At 43.1% G+C, this 16,176-nt stretch overlaps 1 protein-coding gene across 1 annotated transcript; it reads right to left on the bottom strand.

Moving 5' to 3' along the window:
- Positions 1-6,219: 6,219 nt before the first annotated feature.
- On the bottom strand, positions 6,220-15,755 carry TMEM238 (transmembrane protein 238). Its single transcript, XM_006759693.2, has 2 exons — positions 14,338-15,755; positions 6,220-6,412 (listed from the first exon to the last, which is right to left on the bottom strand). Exon 1 carries the CDS (start codon positions 15,628-15,630, stop codon positions 14,368-14,370), a length of 1,263 nt encoding a protein of 420 aa, XP_006759756.1. The 5' UTR covers positions 15,631-15,755; the 3' UTR covers positions 6,220-6,412; positions 14,338-14,367.
- Between the last annotated feature and the right edge of the window lie 421 nt (positions 15,756-16,176).

The raw sequence follows: 16,176 nt of genomic DNA, 5'->3' as shown, positions 1-16,176 counted from the left end.
CGGGGGGGTGGGGTGGGTGCAGGAGGCAGCTGATCAATGTTTCTCTCTCATCGATGTTTCTCTCTATCCCTCTCCCTTCCTCTCTGTAAAAATAAATCAATATGTTAAAAAAAACCATTCATTAATGAAAGATCTAATTAAAGATATGTGTGTGTGTGTGTGTGTGTGTGTATGTGTGTGTATATATTCTTTAAATTCATGCATGGGGGGGCAGGTCCCCTCAGCCCAGCCTGCATCCTCTCCAATCTGCGACCCCCAGGGATGTCCAACTGCTGATCAGGCCTAAACCATCAGTCGGACATCCCTCTCACAATCCAGGACCTCTGGCTCCTAACTGCTCACCTGCCTGTCTGCCTGATATCCCCTAACTGCCCCCTGTGCCAGCCCGATCACCACAGCCTGCTGTTTTGTTGTTACTGTGATGGCGTCCCAGACAATTTGCATATTCCTCTTTTATTAGTATACTAGAGGCCCGGTGCATGAAATTCATGCACAGTTGTGGGGGTGTCCCTCAGCCCGACCTGCACCCTTTCCAATCTGGGACCCCTTGGGGGATGTCCGACTGCCGGTTTAGGCCCAATCCCTGGGCTCAGTGGCTGGAGTGTCAGCCCTCAGATCAAAGGGTCAAGGGTTCGATTTCCTGTCAAGGGCACATACCTTAGTTGTAGGTTCAATGCCCAGCTCTGCTCCCTGGTCTTGCATGTGGGGGAGGCAACCAACTGATATCTCTCTCTCTCTCATTGATGTTTCTCTCCTCTTTCTCTCTCTCTAACCCCTGCCTGCCTTCTACTCTCTCTAAAAAATCAACTGAAAAAATATCCGTTGTTGAGGATTTAAAAAAAGATGTATATATATATATACACGTACCCTCTAAAGACCATTAATTTAAAGGCGTCCTTGTCCCTGTACCTTGGCAATATTAACATTTTGGACCAGATAATGCTTTATGAAGGAAGGAGGCTGACCTGTGTATTTAGCAGCATCTCTGGCCTCTGCCCACTGCAGCAGCATTCACCTCCTCCCTATAGTGACAAGCAAAAATGTCTTTAAATGCTAACTAGTCCCTGAGGAGCAATATTGCCAAAATTAAGAACCACTGGTATAAAGCATGGCCTTAGTAAACTTTTAGTCCAAATAAAGACACAAAACATATTTTGAATAATTAGAGAACAAAAAATTAAAACATACTGATGCCCTAACCGGTTTGGCTCAGTGGATAGAGTGTCGGCCTGCAGACTGAAGGGTCCCAGGTTTGACTCCAGTCAAGGGCATGTACATGGGTTGTGGGCACATCCCTAGCAGGGAGTGTGTAAGAGGCAGCTGATCGATGTTTCTCTCTCATCGATGTTTCTAACTCTCTATCCTTCTCCCTTCCTCTCTGTAAAAAATCAATAAAATATATTTTTTAAAAAACATACTGGTAATACACAAAATTATATTATAAACAATCATAATATTTTTATTTTTCCTTTAATAATCTTGGGGGGACATAGAAATAAATCATTTACCATTTTATTCTTGTAGTCATATACAAGAGCCTCATGCTATTTAATGCCTATTTGGAGTGTTTTTCAGATTTTTATCAAAAGGATGCTACAGAGAAAAATACTTTAATTTGCCCCCCACAAATCCTCAGAAGGCAACTGTATCTGGCTGAAGTTATGAGTCAGTAATATATTTTCTTTCCTTTTTTTTTTAAAGTTCATCCTCAACTGAGGACATTTTTTCCATTGATTTTTAAAGAAGGGAGGGAGGGAGGGAGGAGAGAAAGAAACATGTATCAGTTGCCTCCCACACAAACCCTAAATAGGGCCAGGGATCGAACCTGCAACCCAGCTACATGCCCTTGACCGGGAATCAAACCTGAGATCCCTGTTCATGGGCTTATACTCTAACCACTTAGCAATACTGGTCGGGGCAATAACATATTTTCTATTGTTTTATTAGCACAATTTCAGAAATTAGATTTATCTGTCTTTCTAATTGGCCTTTGGTTGGTAAGGACCACCTAACCTCAGCTTTATCTGTTCCTACAGGCTTTCAATCTAATAGTAGTTAACATCTACATTCATCTATACAACAAATATCTTTTGAACACCTAGGTACCAGGCTCTGTGCCATGCATTTGGGGATATGTGGTCAGCAGACAATAATACTAATAGTCCTTGCCCTCATGGAACTTTCCACCTAATGAGAGAAACAGGTATTGATCAATTTAACAAATGATATAGTGATACTGTAAATATAACAAATGTATTAAGTCCTTTGAAGGAGATCACATGGTGCTCTGTGGTTCTCGAATTTACCTCTTCAGGGAGCTCACTTACCCTGAGAAAGTGATAATGGAGTTGAAAACTAAGAATCATTAAGTATGTGCAAGACCTCATGGCAAGAATAGAAAAGGGGGCCATCTCTTAGGATTTTAGTTAACAATCCAGGGTTGAGGTGATAATCATTTGGAGGAAGGTGGTGGTGGCTGCAATGAAGAGTATCAGTTGAAAAAACAGCCAAAATGAGAATCCTGAAATAAATAAATGATTGTCTGGGAATCCCTTTGTAATGCCAATATGCACTCGTTTTTCTTTTTTACAGTCAAATTACTCTATATTAGTTCTTTTGCAAAGCAAGACAAAAAGGTACAGCAATCTAAGCTGTGTGGATATTAAGTTTTATAAAAAGTAATGTATTATTTAACAGCAGTTCATCATGGTATAATCTGATAATGGTAGTGGAAATTTTTTACCATACTAAATCATTTAATTAAAAATTTACTTCTGAAGATTAAAAATGGTGGCAGAGTAGGAGGATGCTCCATAGACATGCTCCCAGGAACAAGCTGGAATTACAACTGAAATACAGAAAGGCTTCCTGAATAATCAATGGAAAACTCATAGGAGAGAACCCTGACACCCAAGGACCGAAGGTAGAGACTGCACAGAGACTGGTAGGAGGGGTGGAGGTGCGAAAGGGCTGGCCTGGCACCCACAGATGGCAACTGAAGTCAGAGAGATATCTCAGGTGTGTGTGTGGGGGCGGGGGGGTGCCACTGAGAACTCTGGGATCTAATCCCAAAGCTGAGCTCCCAGCAGAGAACACCAAACTGAGGAGGATACCCACATAACGTCTATCTGTGAAAGGCAGGGGGGTGCTGTCTGCCAGGGAGTGGCAGCTGAAAGTTCGGGCACCCTCTTAGAGGGCCAACGCACAAAAATTCCCTGTGGAGCCACGTAGCTTGTGCTCTGACAGAGGGACGGTGAAGTGGACTGGAGCTGTGAGATCAGAACCCAGGACTGGGGTCTTGGGGGGATAGAGCTCAGAAGGCAGACACCCCCAAGTTTTCTGGGCTGAGTCATTCCCTCTCACAGTGGAGGACTTCTTTCCCACATAGACATCTGCCTTACCTGGGGAGGAAGACAGCCGTCACACCCTATTGGAAAACACCTTGCCCTGAGGCCACTTAAGAGCTTAAAAGTGGCTTCCAGGCAGAAGCAACTGCCCCATCCTGTTGAAAAAACTCACCACACCTGAGGATGATTGCCTGGGGGCAATTCAAGTCAGAATCCTGTCAGTCTGTAGGTGGAGGCAGTCTCTGGAGGCTTTGAGTCTTTGCCTGATCCAATAAGTCAGAAGCAGTTTTTAACACTGTCCTGTACTAGTGATTGAGAGGTATAGAGCAGTGGTCACCAACCTTTCAAACCTCACGGAACACCAGCCGTCTGTGGACCACCAGTTGGCGACTGCTGCTCCAAAGTTCCTTAAACCAGCAGTCACAGACCACCAGTTGGCGACCACTGGTATAGAGGATCTACCTAAAACATTGTCACAAACAAAACAGACAACCAAAATGAGGAAACAAAGAAACAACCCCCAAATGAAAGAACTAGAGAATTCTCCAAAAGATGAGATAAATGAAGCAGAGATAAGAAATTTATCTGAAACAGTTCAGAGTAATGATAAAAAATTTTCAACAGTATGAAAAAAGATATAGTAACTATAAAAAAAGAATGGTCTGAGATAAAGAATGACATAACACAAATAAAGAACACATTGGAAGGAATACACAGCAGATTAGGGAAGCTCAGGATCAAATCAGTGAATTAGAAGACAGAGTTGAAAATATCACTCAAGCCCTAGCTGGTTTGGCTCAGTGGATAGAGTGTCAGCCTGCGGTCTGAAGGGTCCCAGGTTCAATTACAGCCAAGAGCAGTTGCCTGGGTTTCCGGCTCAATCCCCACTAGAGGGCGTGCAGGGGCAGCTGATCAATGATTCCCTTTCATAATTGATGTTTCTATCTCTCCCTCTCCCTTCATCTCTGAAATCAATAAAAATATTTAAAAAAGAAAAGAAAATATCACTCAATTAGAGAACCAAAAAGAAAAAAACAATTTAAAAACAGGAGGACAGCTTAAGGCTTCCCTAACCTGATAAAGAAAAAAGTCACACAAGTACAGGAGGCACAGAGAACCCCAAACAAGAAGAACCCAAACAGACCCCATCCAGACATATCATAATTAAAATGCCAAAAGTTAAAAACAGAGAGAAAATCTTAAAGGCAGCAAGAGAAAAGAAAACTGTTACCTACAAAGGAGTTCCCATAAGGCTGACACCTGATTTCTCATCAGAAACTCTACAGGCCAGAAGGGAATGGCATGAAGTACTCAAGGTAATGGAAAGCAAGGATCTGAGACCAAGATGTCTATGTCCATCAAGGCTATCATTCAAAATAGACGGTCAAGTAAAGAGCTTCCCAGACAAAAAAAAAGAATGCTAAAGGAGTTCATCACCACTAAGCCAGCATTACCAGGAATGCTAAAGGGATTGATATAAGGGATTGCTGAGAAGAAGAAACAGAGAGAGAAACCTAGCCTTTAAACAGAAACCTTTAAACAGAATTAAAATGGCTATAAATAAGTACCTCTCAATAATAACCCTAAATGTAAATGGATTAAATGCTCCAATCAAAAGGTGTAAGCTAGCTGAGTGAATACAAAAACATGACCCAACTATATGCTGTCTGTAAGAGACTCATCTCAAAACAAAAGACACGCAGGATGCAAGTGAAGGGATGGAAAAAAATTTTCCATGCAAATGGATAAGAAAAAAAAAGCTGGAGTAGCAATACTCATATCTGGCAAAACAGACTTTAAAAGCATCATGCTAAGCAAAATATATTGCATATAATATTATTATATTTAAAATTGCTTTTCTTGAAATAAAAAAAACTGAAAAAAGAATACAATAATAATGCAATAAATAATAATGCAAGAGTAAACTTTCTTGTACAGTAGGTCCTTGGGTTACGTTGGAGATCTGTTCCTACGGAGCAACGTAACATGATTTTCACCGTAAGTTGGAACCCACCTACATAAGCACCTATGTCACTCACATGGAGCACATACACAGCAGTAATGAAGTGAAACAGTAAAAAAAATTTAAAAGAAAGATGACAATTCCTGACCTTTACTTGTGGTAAATAATAAAAAAAACCATAAAGCACATATGTACATAGTACATACGTCAAAATGACGGAACTTTTTTTTTATAAATAAATGGGAGATGGTGACTAGTCCAACGTAACCCAAGGACTGCCTGTACTCACAACTGTAAACCTACTTTTGCCCCACACAGTGTACATGTACACACACACATTTGTTTTAGATTCAAAATTTAGAGCATTCATTCTATATATCTTTTGATTTTATACATTTTTGATGTTCTAATATAAGACTTTAAAGTTATAAATTTTCCTCCAAAAATTGCATTAGCTAAATTCCACAAATTTTGATCATTGATTGGCTGCCTCTTGCACACCCCACACTGGGGGTCGAGCCTGCAACCGAGGCATGTGCCCTGACTGGAAATTGACTGTGACCTCTTGGTTCATAGGTCAATGCTCAATGACTGAGCTATGCCAGCCGGGCTATAACATGATTTTTTTAAATGCCCAGTATTCCAAAATTTACTCAAATATTTAATGAGAACTAGTTTGCCATGCACTGTTGGAATAAATAAGATATATTCCTGCTTTTGTGGGTAGTTGAATTTTGAGTAATGTCTGTCAGAATCATTATTCTATTATGATTCTTTTTTTTTAATAATAAATTAACATAGATTGTCAAAGAAAAAAATTTACTTCTATAACAAAAATAAAGAACACCCTAAAACTATATTTTGTTGTATGATGCATTTTCCCATTTATTAAAATGATTAGAGGCCTGGTGCACGAAATTCTTGCATGGGTGGGGTCCCTAGGCCTGGCTGGCGATCTTGGCTTATCGGGCCACCTCGCCCAGTCTAGCAAGTCTGCTGGTATGATTTGGTCAAAATTCCAGATGGAGGTTTCCAAAATGAGATGAATGTATTTGTACTTTTATAAAGTTGGCACTTAAATATGTAGAAACATTGGTGAGTTCTGGAAAGAAAAAGAAAACAATTTTTATTTGAAATGACATTTATAAACATAGACTGGAACAAAAAATTAGGGTTGTTGATTTTCATTCTCTCTCGAAAAGTACAGCATTAAAAAGAGAAGTCGCTCATTGGCTAATCTAGAATATTGCAACTTAAGTAACAATTAACAGACTTAATGAAAAGGCTCATTTGTAACTTTAACTTGGAAGGAAAGCTTATAACATAAGTTTTATAACAAATTACACATCAATTATACATCAATTTCAGCTTCTCCATTTGTGTGACATTGAGAAAATTACTTAACCTCTCATTATCAAATCTACAATCCTTCAATAGCAAATGCTAACTTCTTTAAGTAAAGATAATAGTGATGCCTACTCCTGATTATTGTGAGGAATGAGATAATATCAGTAAATTATTTAGTACAATGTGTATTATAAACACCCAATAAATGTAGCTAATATTGTTAACAAATGCCCCATCTGTGTTGATTCAAAAATAATACTTGTGGGAATACAAAGGTGAATAAAATAAAGATGAATAAGATCCTCATGGTCTAGTGGAAAATGGTCTAGTGGAAAAGATATCATCTATAATAATAAAAGCATAATATGCTAATTAGACCAGACATCCTTCAGACAACCTTCCAGATAAAGTCGGGGCTGTGAGGGCCGAGGCAAGCCACTGTGGCTGCAACGGCTGAGCCCCTTGCACAAATTTTGTGCATAGGGCCTCTAGTGTTATATAAGAAGCAATGATTCATTTGAGGATCGAAAGAAGATTTTTTTCTTTAAGTATCTCATAGAATAAAAAAGCATTTTTTATTATTCTAGGTCAGGGTTTATCAATGTGACGTTTTGGGCTGGACAGTTGTGTTGTGAGGGGCTGGCCTGTGAATTGAACAGTGTTTTGCAACATTTTTTGCCTCTACACACTAGATGCCAGTAGCACCCTCCCCACTCTGTGTGTGTGTATTGCTGGGTGCCATCACTGTGACCTCAAAGTCCAAGCCTGGGCATCAGTTTCCACCTACTATCCCCAGAACATTCAGAGCCTGCCATCTGGCTACTGGACTGCTCAGGGCCTGAGCATCACCACCTACACGTTGTCAACTCCACTGATGGCAATGCCAGACAGCAAGAAATGAAATCTCAATCTAGGAATCAGAGACTCGACAAATCACCTATCCTCAAGCCAGCCGACCAAGATGAGATGGCTAGGTTCTCAGATCTGCGTGTCACTGGGCAGAGTGAAATACATCGTGTTGGCTGCAGGCCTGACTGTCAAGGCCCCTCTTTTCTCTCCCTCTGGCCAGTTGTTCTAAGTAGGTCTCATGGCTTCAGCTGATGCAACTGGAGTCAAAGCAACTAACTGTACAGCATACCCCAGACAAACAGGGGGATCAGGAGTGGTTTTTTTCTTGTTAGATAAATAGCCACACAATATCCTAAATTTTACTTAAAACACACACACACACACACACACACACACACATATTTTATATATATATATTGATTTCAGAGAGGAAGGGAAAAGGAGAGATAGAAACATGAACAAAGAGAAAGAGAACCATTGATTGGCTGCCTCCTGCATGCCCCACACTGGGGATGGAGCTGGCAACCCGGGCATGTGCCCTGACCAGGAATCAAATCGTGACCTCCTGGTTCATAGGCTGATGCTCAACCACTGAGCCATGCCAGCCAGCCCTTGATTTTGCTTTATGGACCTCAGAACCTAAAATATTTATTATCTGGGCCTTAATAGAAAATTTGTCGCTGAAACCGGTTTGGCTCAGTGGATAGAGCTTCAGCCTGCGGACTGAAAGGTACCAGGTTCGATTCCGGTCAAGGGCATACACCTGAGTTGCGGGCACATCCCCAGTAGGAGATGTGCAGGAGGCAGCTGATTGATGTTTCTCTCTCATCAATGTTTCTAACTCTCTATCTCTCTCCCTTCCTCTCTGTAAAAAAATTAATAAAATATATTTTTAAAAAAAGAAAATTTGTCGATGCCTGTTTTACTTACTTTTAAAGTTAAAATAAACATTTATTTAAAGTAATATGTTTGCAGCCCTGAGGTTCTAAATTGTACATTTCAGGTTTAACCAATGTCATTAAAGTTATGAGGACAGATGCAGACACAGATTTCGATTACATGATTATTTCTTCTTCCATTCTTCTCTTTTTTCCTTTCCCAAATAACCTCTTTCAGATATGGTTCAAGGTAGAATTTATCCTCCTCATATTTTGTCCACTGCTCTTTAGGCAAATTCTGCTGCCTTGTCCTGACTGGATAGCTCAGTTGGTTGGAGCTTCATCCTAATACACCAAGGTTGCGGGTTTGATCCCGGGTCAGGGCACATACAAGAATCAACCAATGAATGCATAAATAAGTGGTACAACAAATCGATGTCCTCTCCCTCTCTTTCTCTCTTCTTTCCTCTCTCTCTAAAATAAATAAATAAATAAATATTTTAAAGATCTGCTGCCTCAGGGACAGGTCCAGTGCTCTCTTAATGAGAAACATTCTGTTGTTATATAGGTTCTCAGGAAGCCTTCTAATGGCTTTTATATATTTTTTTAATTTTTTTTATTGATTTTTTACAGAGAGGAAGGGAGAGGGATAAAGAGTTAGAAATACTGATGAGAGAGAAACATTGATCTGCATACCTCCCACTGGAGAGGTGCCCGCAACCAAGGTCCATGCCCTTGACTTGAATCAAACCTGGGACCTTTCAGTCTGCAGGCCGACCAGCTTTATCCATTGAGCCAAACCGGCCAGGGCCTAATGGCTTTTTTTTACATCATCATTCACATGTATTATATTGTCTCACATTAACCCCAGTTTATTGAATCCTGCAGCTACCAGGTTGATGCTGCAAACAGCAGGCCTGCTCATCATTTTGATCTGAGACTGAAGCGTTGCCTACTGGTTAAGTCCAAAAGGGCCTAAACCCCTGTTTTAGATAAATACTTACCTTACAATCATATACAGAAACATGTCAAAACATTTGATGTTTACTCTACCAGATGTCATCTTTGGCGCAAAAAAAAAAAAAAAAAAAAGTCATGTACAAGTAAACAAACACCTGAAAGTGTTTTCCAAGATGAATACCCATGGAGCCTACACTTCAGTTAAAAACTGTTGCTAACATCTAATAGGTCTTTTTTCATCTTAGAAGAGGGAGGGATCTTGGAAATTATTTTCTAACTAGAGGCCCAGTGCACAAAATTTGTACATGGGGGGGCCCTCAGTCTGGCCTGCACCCTCTCGCAATCTGGGACCCCTCGGAGGATGTCTGACTGCTGGTTTAGGCCCGATCCCGTAGTCGAATGTCCCTCTTGCAATCCAGGACCACTGGCTCCTAACCGCTCGCCTGCCTGATCGCCCCAACCACTCTGCCTGCCTGCCTGATCGCTCCTAACCACTCTGCCTGCCTGCCTGATCGCCCCTAACCACTTATGCTTTGGCCCCTGCCACCGTGGCTTCATCCAGAAGCACATCCAGAATGACATCTGGACGGTTGTTTGGCTGTCCAGTCTAATTAGCATATTACACTTTTATTATTATAATTGGCCTATTGTCATTATTTTATCACAGAGCCCATCATAGAATTAAGAACACAAAATAGCCTGTTTAAAATCCTTCAAATGCTTGTCTCAGTTGGTGCCCCCCCACCCTTTCTCTCTCTCTATCTCTCTACAACCTCTGAATCTCAAGCACCCTTGCCTATGGATACCCTTGCCTATCAGGCTGTTTTTCCCAAATGGTGTCCCCAACAAGCCATGGACTATTACACCTCTGTGCCTTTCTTTGATGCCTTCCCCTTTACATGGAATGTTCTTCTCAACTTCTTCACCCAATAAACACCTACTTTGGGATCCAACTAAAAAATCTCTCATCCACTGCACACCTGTATTCTGAAAGCACTTTGACCAGATTTCTGTTACATTATACGGTGTTAGTTATTCCTATGTCTCTCTCCCTTGATAAACAGTGAGCTCTTGGAGAGTAGGGGTATCTTATTTAGCTCTGATCTCCAGAGCCTAATGTAATGCCTGGCACTTGCTAGAAATTCAATAAATGTATGGTCGCCCTAGCTGGTTTAGCTCAGTGGATAGAGCGTCGGCCTGTGTACTGAAGGGTCCAGGGTTCAATTCCGGTGAAGAGTACATGCCCAGTTTGCAGGCTCAATCCTCAGTAGGGGGTGTGCAGGAGGCAGCCAATCAATGATTCTCGCTCATCATTGCTGTTTCTATCTCTCCTTCTCTCTCTGAAATCAATAAAAATATATTTAAAAAATAAAAAATAAATGTATGGTCAAAATAAAAAAATAAATAATATATGTATGGTCAATGAATTAATTCTGTAAAGGACATTGCTCCTGGCCAGCATGGCTCAGTGGTTGAGCATTGATCTATGAATCAGAAAGTCACAGTTTGATTCCTGGTCAGGGCACATTGCCAGGTTGTGGGTTCAATACCCAGTGTGGGGCGTGCAGGTGGCAGCCAAATCAATGATTCTCTCTCTCATCATTGATGTTTCTAACTCCCTCTCCCTCTTTGAAATCAATAAAAATATATTTAAAAAGGTAAAGGGCACTGCATGGCTCTTCCTCTCAAAAACTAATTCTTCCACTAAGAATTATTAGGTAGACACCAATCTACTCCTTCTTCTTATCTAAAATTTTCTCTTCTTTAGAGCCATTTCTTTGATTTAGAGAAACAAGTTTATAAGCATTCTGATAGCAAGGTCTGCATCCTAAGTATTTCAATCTTATATTTACCTGAAAAAATAGAATGGGAAAAAATTAATGATCTCATTCACTAATACTAAATCCTTTCTGGAATTATTTTGGTTTGCTAGTGTTTTGCGCTTTTTTTGGTCTTTTTAAAAAAAATACAAATAAACAAATCACTGCCTACCTTTTAGCCAGAACCACCATCTTCCAGTAATTTGCCAAAATGACTAACACAAAGGGAAAGACAAAGGCCCCCAGCTATATGTTCTCCAGGCCTTTCAGAAAACATGGAGTTGTTCCTTTGGCCACATACATGCGAATCTACAAGAAAAGTGATACTATAGACATCAAGGGAATGGCACTATCCAAAAGGAATGCCCCACAAACGTTACCATGACAAAACTGGAAGAGTCTACAGTGTTACCCAGCATGCAGTGGGCATTGTTGTAAACAAACAATGGGATAGATCTTTGCCAAGAGAATTAACATACATATTGGGCATGTTAAGCACTCTTAGAGCTGAGATAGCTTCCTGAAACATGTAAAGGAAAATAACCAGAAAAAGAAGGAAGCCAAAGAGAAAGATATTTGGGTTCAACTGAAGCACCAGCCTGCTCCATTCAGAGGAGGATACACTGTGAGAACCAATGGAAAGGAGCCTGAGCTGCTGGAATCCATTCACTGTGAATTCATGAATTTATGGCATGGTAAGTGTAAAAAAAAAAAAAAAAAAGACTATATCCAGTCCTAGCTGATTTGGCTCAGTGGCTAGTGTCAGCCTGCAGACTGAAGGGTCCCAGGTTCAATTCTGGTCAAGGGCACATGCTCGGGTTGCAGGCTCAACCCCCAGTAAGGTGCGTGCAGGAGGCAGATGATCAATGATTCTCATCATTGATGTTTCTATTTCTCTCTCCCTTTCCCTTCCTCTCTAAAATCAAAATATATTTAAACACACACACACACACACACACACACACACAGCCCAGTGTCCAAACTGAACAAAACTAAAGGAGTCAAAATGCTTTGCTTCTATAGTTTACCTTTGTAATGTATATATACATACACACACACACACACACCTATAGAGAGAGTATATGTACAATCTCTTAAAGGAGAATGGAAGAAAACTGTAAGGAAATCTAGTTTGGCTTCCACTTAATATTCAGTTGTATTCCATGATGGAAATGGAGTTAACCAATATGAATAAAGATGAACACCTGCTTGGATAATATGTTGGTAATTTTGAGCAACAAATAGCATAACATAACATCCAAATTGCTCTGCTTCATACCCTTTCCTCTTATCCCCCAAAGAGCAGGTAACTTATGGAACAGAATTAGAAAGACAAGGAAATTGATACTCAGCAAAGTATACTATTATGACAGCACTTAACTCACAGAAAGCAGGGCCACCAATTTTGACGTTCACATGGCCTTTTCTACCTTTCTAATTGTCAAAGAAATGGAGAGTTAAGCAGAATTCATCTTCAATAGCCTTAACCATAAAGTCCATCAAACAGGTTAGCACAAAGGGTGTGTGATTTAGTAGAAAGTGCATGTGATTTAGTACAAATAAGAAAATGTTCAAACTTCAACATTGTTCCAAGTTTCATTTACATAATTAACTTTACCTTTAAGTTGACTCATGTGTTTTTTGTTTTTTTTTTTGTTTTTCTTACTTAAATAAATGTATTTCAAAAAGCAACCACCCAGTTGGTTGGAGCATTGTCCTATACACCAAAAGGTTTTGGGCTTGATTCCTGGTCAGGGCACTTACCTACGATTGTGGGTTTAATCCCCAGTCGGAGGGGAAATGGAGGCTATTGATGGATATTTCTCTCTCACATTAATGTTTCTCTCTCCCAAATTAAAAAACAAACATATCCTCAGGTGAGAATTAAAAGAAAAAAAAGCAGCTTGGCCAGTGTGGGTCAGTGGTTGAACATTGACTCATGAACCAAGAGTTCCCTGGTCAATTCCTGGTCAGGGCACATGCTAGGGTTTTGCAAACTTGATGCACAGTAGGGGGCATTAAGGAGGCAGCCAATCCATGCATCTCTCTCATCAACATTTCTATCACTCCCTTCCTCTCTCTAAAATCAATCCTATGTAATAAAGCAGTAATATGCAAATTGGCCATCACTCCAACATACACAATGGCCACCCCCATGTGGTCAAAAATGGCCACCACAAGATGGCCGGCAGGGGAGGGCAGTTGTGGGTGATCAGGCCAGCAGGGGAGGGCATTTGGGGGGACCAAGCCTGTAGGGGAGGGCAGTTGGGTGAGACAAGGCCTGCAGGGGAGGGCAGTTGGGGGGGACCAAGCCTGTAGGGGAGGGCAGTTGGGTGTGACCAGGCCTGCAGGGGAGGACAGTTAGGGGTGACCAGGCTGGCAGGGGAGGGCAGTTGGGGGCAACCAGGCTGGCAGGGAATAGCAGTTAGGGGCAATTGGGCTGGCAGGGGAGTGGTTAGGGGGTGATCAGGATGGCAGGCAGAAGCGATTAGGGGCAATCGGGCAGGCAGGCAGGGAGGCGAGCAGTTGGGAGCCAGCAGTCCCAGATTGGAGAGGGTGCAGGCTGGGCTGAGGGACACACCCCCCATGCACAAATTTTGTGCACCGGGCCTCTAATAAAAACATATTTTTTAAAAAAAAAAACCAACACTATTTTAAATGGAAAAACCAGTGCTACTTGGCAATAGAGGTTATCCATTGAAATGACTTTATTAACACAAATGGTATTAAATCCTAGCTGGGGACCCTACCAAAATGTTAGAGATGTAAGAGATCACTAACCCCCAAACTAAGGACATTCTCTTTGACATAATCACAAAGATTGAGAAAGAACTGAAAAGAGAGTAACTTGCCCACTGGAGAGCTCATTGCTATTTAATGCTGTGTCCCTGTACCACCTAAAATCCTCATTTCAGAAACATTGCAGTCCTCCTCCCAACTAGGCCTAAGTAAAAGAAACTATTCACACTAGTTAGTATCTGGTAGAGTAGGTAAGAAATCTTATAGCTCAGGGCACCAAAGTTCCAAAAACCAAATCCCTGAGGGAAAAGGCCACTTCATTTCCACTAACTTAATTGTTTTTTTTAACAGAAGAGGTTGAGGAAACAACGAGAACATAGATCTGGAAATGATCAAGAAATACTGTAGATGAAGATTCCTCCCAAGGTACTTACTTGGCAGAGGCCAGAGCATCTGCTTCTGTATTAGAAATGGCGACTGTTCTGGGTGGTAGGGGCAGGCGCACTCTCATGGGGCATTGACTGCTGGGCCTCAGTAGCTAGAGCCAGGGACTCGGGGAGCGGGGATACAGTGTCAGGGACTTCCTGGCTTAGTTCCTGGCCCTCCGATGGCTCCTGGGCATGTGAAGATTGACTGAGCTCAGTCTCTTGAACTACAGCAGTGCTCATGGGGGCCTGTTGGGTGTTATAGAGGGCCTGAAAGTCCTGGACAGCCAGGGTGACGCTCGGGTCCACAGGTTGGGTCTGAAAAAATGGGGCTGGTGTAAGCTGGGTCAGAGGGACCTGGGAGGCCAGAGTCTGGGTTTGGAAAGCCTGAACAGGTGGAGGCTGAGTGTGAGAGGCCAGAGAATGATTCTGGAAATCCCTCGCGGGGTCTCCTGGGCCCTGGAAATGGCTCTGTGCAGCCTCATGCACCAGGGGCTGCCTCTGTGAGGCCATAAAAGCTGCAGTCTGGGTATCAGAGGCCAGAGTGTCCAGAGGCTGACCGGTAGAGTACAAGGGGACACCAGGCAGGTTTTCAGAGGCAACAGTGTCTAGAGACTCGTTCGTAGAGGCCAGCGAAGTAGGCAGGCTCGTGGAATAACAAATCCTTAGAGGCTGACTGACGGAGGGCGATGGGACCACGGGCAGGCTCTTAGAGGAGACAATGCTGGGAGTCAGAGGCTGGCTCTGAGTGGATAAAGAGAACCTTACTCGTTCTGAATGTTGTACAGCTTCCGGTTCCGGGCCCAGATCCTCTCGGCCCACGTCTTCAGCCTCGCTACTGGTTCTGACACTTGTCATTCCGTCTTGGTTCTGGTCCTCCTCTGGTATTTGCATAGATGCCTGGGTTGTGAGGAGGTTCCTGCTCAGAATGGAAGCAGCACTTTCGAGGAGTCTCCTGCGGCGCTGGCCCCGTCGGATCCGCGCCAAGTTGCTGGTAATGTTTAAGGTGAGCGACACGTGCTGGCTCAGCGCGCCCATGTGGATGGGCCTCTTCCAGGTGTCTTCGGGACTCAATTCGATGTTGCCGGTGTACCAGAAGACCCACCAGAGGAGGCTGAGGAAGATGATGATGGAACCCAGGTAGAGCAGCAAGTCGTAAAACATGAAGTCGGAGAAGATCCCCACGAGCAGTGCCGTCGCGCCCACCGTGTCGAAGGCGACGCCCAGCCAAAAGAAATGCCGGCAACGGCCCAGGCACCTCAGCCTCTCGGCCTCCAATTCCGAGCTGCTTGAGAGCTCCATGACCTCCCACCGTCGGGGGCGCCCGGTCCGCAGAGTGACCGGTTGGTTGGATGGCGCAATCCCAGGCCGGCTGTGGCCGCTGGGTCCCCATCCCCATAGCAACGCCTGGCGGGTGAGCAGCGCGGGGGGCGGGGCCAGAGAGCGGCGAGCGGGGCCGCCTCTCACCTGCCCCGAGGAAACAGGCTGCGGCCCAGGAGAAGCACGCAGGCGCCGTAAGGTCCCCTCGCCCGCGCCGCCGCCGCCTTCTCCGCATGCGCAGTTCCTCCAGTCGGTGCTCCAGTTCGCGCGTTCGTCGCGTGCACGCAGGTTGGGTCGTGCACCCTGCGGGCCTTGGGCTGTGTCCGCGCCAACATTCCTCTGCCCACGCCCTGGCCTTGCAGACCGATTGCCAGATCCTGCAGGAGAGCAGGGGGCAAGGGCCCTCTTCTAGTAACGACCCCCCGGCAGCCAGTACAGCTTGCCCTCGATTTCCCTTGTTCGTGGTGAAGAAGTGACTGGGTTAGGGTATGTTATTACCAATTTGTTATCGATTTGCCCAATAATGAC

The sequence above is a fragment of the Myotis davidii genome, unplaced genomic scaffold (genome assembly GCF_000327345.1).
Source record: "Myotis davidii unplaced genomic scaffold, ASM32734v1 scaffold1115, whole genome shotgun sequence".
Taxonomy (NCBI): Eukaryota; Metazoa; Chordata; class Mammalia; order Chiroptera; family Vespertilionidae; genus Myotis; species Myotis davidii.
The sequence above is the reverse complement of the archived record's forward strand: the minus strand, read 5'-3'. Positions and strand labels throughout refer to the sequence as shown.

What these genes read in the sequence shown, in the direction of transcription:
- TMEM238 (XM_006759693.2), bottom strand. Translation starts at nt 15,630, where the DNA reads ATGGAGCTCTCAAGCAGCTCGGAATTGGAGGCCGAGAGGCTGAGGTGC.